At 31.5% G+C, this 4348-nt stretch overlaps 1 protein-coding gene across 2 annotated transcripts in view; it reads right to left on the bottom strand.

Moving 5' to 3' along the window:
- Positions 1 to 215: 215 nt before the first annotated feature.
- LOC106466154 (troponin T-like) overlaps positions 216 to 4348 on the bottom strand; it is a 36471-nt gene continuing 32338 nt past the window's right edge. For both annotated transcript variants that reach the window (XM_013926396.2, XM_013926397.2), the window contains 2 exons: positions 3115 to 3453; positions 216 to 1149 (listed from right to left, as the gene is read on the bottom strand). In XM_013926396.2, coding sequence (XP_013781850.1) covers positions 3142 to 3453 — 312 coding nt within the window. In that variant the 3' untranslated portion in view covers positions 216 to 1149; positions 3115 to 3141. The remainder of the gene's footprint in view (positions 1150 to 3114; positions 3454 to 4348) is intronic.

Raw genomic sequence — 4348 nt, forward strand, 5'->3', positions numbered from 1 at the left:
AAGACAATAATATCAGGCTCACTGAATTTTTAAACACCACATTCTTCATACAGGACCCTGAGGATTTTTCCAAAAAAGAAGAGTGTGTCATAATATTTCAACCACACTCTTCCTCTCGGAAACACCCGTAATGGAAAATAACGCAAAATAATTTATAAAAGAAGCAAGTCGTTTTTACAAAGTATATAACCATGTTCAGTAAAATATTCTCACACTTTGAGTTTCCAAGCACTTTTATTTTCCATAAGAGCAAAATCATTCCTATCATACACAAGTAATTTGCAAAAACCCACGAAACCATGTTTTCGAGTCACGGTCTTATATAGGCAAGGAAGACAGCCATTTACAGTAGGGCATATATTGCCTCATGACACACAAACAAACAATATTTCGAATCTGAAGCATTTTCTACTTTCGTAAAACACTATCATAAAATGTCCAGTTTAAAGAAAAGCCCAATTATTACAGTTTTGGATATTTTTACTTATAGTTTACAAACCATTACATGATCGATATCTAAATTACTACTTGGTCTTTTTTAACCTTTTTAGGTGTGTTTCATAACAACTAGACCATTAGGTTGCTACACAATGGGATATGTAAAACAGTTGGAAGCCACTAAAATCTTCTTTTTCCTACGACCAGATCTCATAGAGAAACCAGTGAGCCTAGTGCTTAAATGCAACACCAGAGAGCATCGGCTCCTAAAACTCTTTCTGTTCACAGCGAGTAAGCTACAAGATCCTATAGAATTAAGGTCAGGAGTACAGTGGAAATGTCACAAAACTTTCGTTTTTGGATTATATATCTAAATTCACTAGAAAATATGCATTTTTTGTAACAATTACGGGCTCTTCTGTAGATGTTGAAGTCTTTGAAGGAGTAAATATTTTTTAAAACTAAATACGTACACATACAGTGTGAGATTGAGTAAAACTGTTGAACTCAGGATCTAACTATATATGGGACTTAGATGTAGGAATTTTATGGTCAGTTTGAAGAGAAAGTAAAACTGTTGAACTCAGGATCTAACTATATATGGGACTTAGATGGAGGAATTTTATGGTCAGTTTGAAGAGAAAGAGTGTTTTCTTTTATTCTGTTCTTCATGATCTCCACTGGCATTAACGCTATAGGAACTCAAACAGCCTGTTGTGGAGAATAAAAAAATATTAATAGTCGTTAGTATTATTCATTAACAATGTTGCCTAATAACAACTTCTGAACATGTTTAAACGTTATAGTTTTCTTAAAACTAAAAGTAAAGATCTATAGATTAAAAATTATATAAAGTAAAAAAATAGATGTTTCTATGAAACTTTTAACTTAGCTACCAGTAAAGAAAAAAAAACACTTTAGCAGTTAGAAAAAGAAGCGTTTTAACTTAGTGGCCAGAAAAATAAAAACTTGAGCTTAGCATACAGAAACGTGAAAACTTTAACTTAGTGACGAGTAAAGAAAAAAATATTTCATATATGTATATATAGCTGTTAGACAGCGAGAAAAATAAGTGTAGTTTCAAATTTACTTTTCTTCTGACGATGACTGAGTCGCCCAATTGAAACATGCAGGGGTGATTTTAAATCTGATTGTTTTATTCATTTTATGTTTTATTAACTTGTTATAGTAAATCACGCACTCGTGCATTATATAGTTTGTTATCTGCTTAACCATTAAGCTGCATGAAGATTCCTTAATCAACCACTAAAAAGCTGCCAACAAAGCACTAGTTACCAGAATACTATCAACAAATTGTTCATCACTATAAAGTGTCAACAAAGCACTAGTTACAAGAATACTATCAACAAATTGTTAGTCACTATAAAGCTGCCAACAAAGTACTAGTTACCAGAATACTATCAACAAATTGCTAATCACTATAAAGTGTCAACAAAGCACTAGTTACCAGAATACTATCAATAAATTGTTAGTCACTATAAAGTGTCAACAAAGCACTAATTACCAAAACTATCAACAAATTGTTAGTCACTATAAAGTGTCAACAAAGCACTAGTTACAAGAATACTATCAACAAAATTCTAGTCACTATAAAGTGTCAACAAAGCACTAGTTACAAGAATACTATCAACAAAATTCTAGTTACTATAAAGTGTCAACAAAGCACTAGTTACAAGAATACTATCAACAAAATTCTAGTCACTATAAAACCTTCGCCAACGTACTAGTCATTATAGAATTATCAACAAAATCCTTATAGTTAAAAAGTTGTCAATAAAATGCTAGTCACTATAAATCTGTCAACAAAGTGTTAGTCACTATAAAGTCATAAACAAAGTACCAGTCACTAGTAAGCTATCAACAATTGTTAATGACTAGAAAGTTATTAAGAAAGTGCTAATCACTATAAAGCTACCAACAAAGTTTTAGTCATTATAAAGCTATCAACAACGTGCTGGTCACTCACTATAAGGCTATCAACGAAGCCCAAATCGTTAGAAAGTTATCAACAAAGTGCTTGCAACTATAAAGCTTTCAACAAAGCCCGAATCGCCAGAAAGTTCTTAACAAAGTGCTAGTCACTATATAACTATCAACAAAGCACTAGTCACTGGAAAGCTCTCAATAATGTGTTACATTTTCCAAGAAGTAGCGATCTGCTCTTTTTCTGTATTATTTAGTAGACTATCAATATAAAAATAGCCAACTTGGTTCAAATATGCACTATTATTTAGTAGACTATTAATATAAAAATGGCCAACGTAGTTCAAATGTGCACTATTATTTAGTAGACTATTAATATAAAAATAGCCAACGTCTCAAATATGCACTATTATTTAGTAGACTATTAATATAAAATAGCCAACGTGGCTCAAATATGCACTATTATTTAGTAGACAATTAATATAAGAATAGCCAACGTGGCTCAAACACGCACTATTATTTAGTAGACTATTAATATAAAAATAGCCAACGTGGTTCAAATATGCACTATTATTTAGTAGCTTATTAATATAAAAATAGCCAACGTGGTTCAAATATGCACTATTATTTAGTAGACTATTGATATAAAAATAGCCAACGTGGTTCAAATATGCACTATTATTTAATAGACTATTAATATAAAAATAGCCAATGTGGTTCAGATATGCACACCTTTATTCTATCTGCATCTCACAATGCCTACTCTTCCTCCTCCTCCTCTTCTTCTTCCTCTTCTTCCTCCTCCTCTTCTTCTTCCTCCTCCTCTTCTTCATCTTCTTCCTCCTCCGCTTCTTCTTCTTCTTCCTCTTCATCAACTGTCGGTTCAGGTATGGAAGGCATATGCAACTCTTCCTCTTCCTCTTCTTCCTCGTGACGTCGGGTACCGACTTCCTTATTTTTGGGAGCGGAAGGATCCCATTTCAGAAGTTTTGGTGTCCCTTTTTCTTTGAAAACGTTCAACTTTTCCTGCCATTGTTTCTCAACATCGGCTTCGTAAGCGTTTTCCAGGCCCTGTTTATATAGGGGAAAAGGCATAGCGATACTATAATAACAACATTGTAAATAAAACTTTTATGCTATCAAATCTGTGGAAGAAATTAAGAGGTAACTTTTCGGTGTTTTAAGCGAGGGTGTCAAATGTAAGTGACCCCAATAACGTTTTCTCATTCGAATTATGAAATATCCACATTTAAAGAGATAAAGGTTCAAAGTAGAAAACAGGACTGAAGTGTGTTTGAGGAAGAAAATTTTCGTTTATTTTATTTTGTTTTGTAAAATCAACAAACTTCAAAGATTTTATCTTACTCAAAGATCATTCAGTTAAAGTCATCGGATAATGTAGCAAAGCTAACTGACGTTTACAATGTACAAATCAATAATAATTTGTAACATTGTACCTTTTAAAAATGTAAAATTTCCTTTAAAAAATAGAAGAGGTTATCGTAAAAACTAAAGTCGGTTTATTTTAAAACATGAAATACACGTGTTATAGAAACGATACATTTCAAACTTTATGATACCATGCACTGTTATTTAATTGAAATTAGTCTTAATTTTTCCGTATAGTAAAGTCTGTTAATTTTATTAGAATGTAACACTTGAAGATTAATAAATACTTATCTTTCGTATTTTAATAAAAAAATAAAAAATACGGGGAGTTATAAAATATATTACTACCAGTTACACTGTAATGTGCACAAATTAGTCAAATTAACAAATCACTATTTCCCGACACCAAGATGCTGAAGTAATAAAATCGTCATTTATATATATAAAAGAGTTGAACTTACACATTTTAAAATAACTTCATAATAACCAGTTTTTACAAGAAATTTAATGGTGCTATTTATTTTGTATTTAGTGTAGTATTTAATAACGAAAGTGACAATTAATGGTTATTGCGCCA

This window comes from Limulus polyphemus, unplaced genomic scaffold (genome assembly GCF_000517525.1).
Source record: "Limulus polyphemus unplaced genomic scaffold, Limulus_polyphemus-2.1.2 Scaffold2169, whole genome shotgun sequence".
Classification (NCBI taxonomy): domain Eukaryota; kingdom Metazoa; phylum Arthropoda; class Merostomata; order Xiphosura; family Limulidae; genus Limulus; species Limulus polyphemus.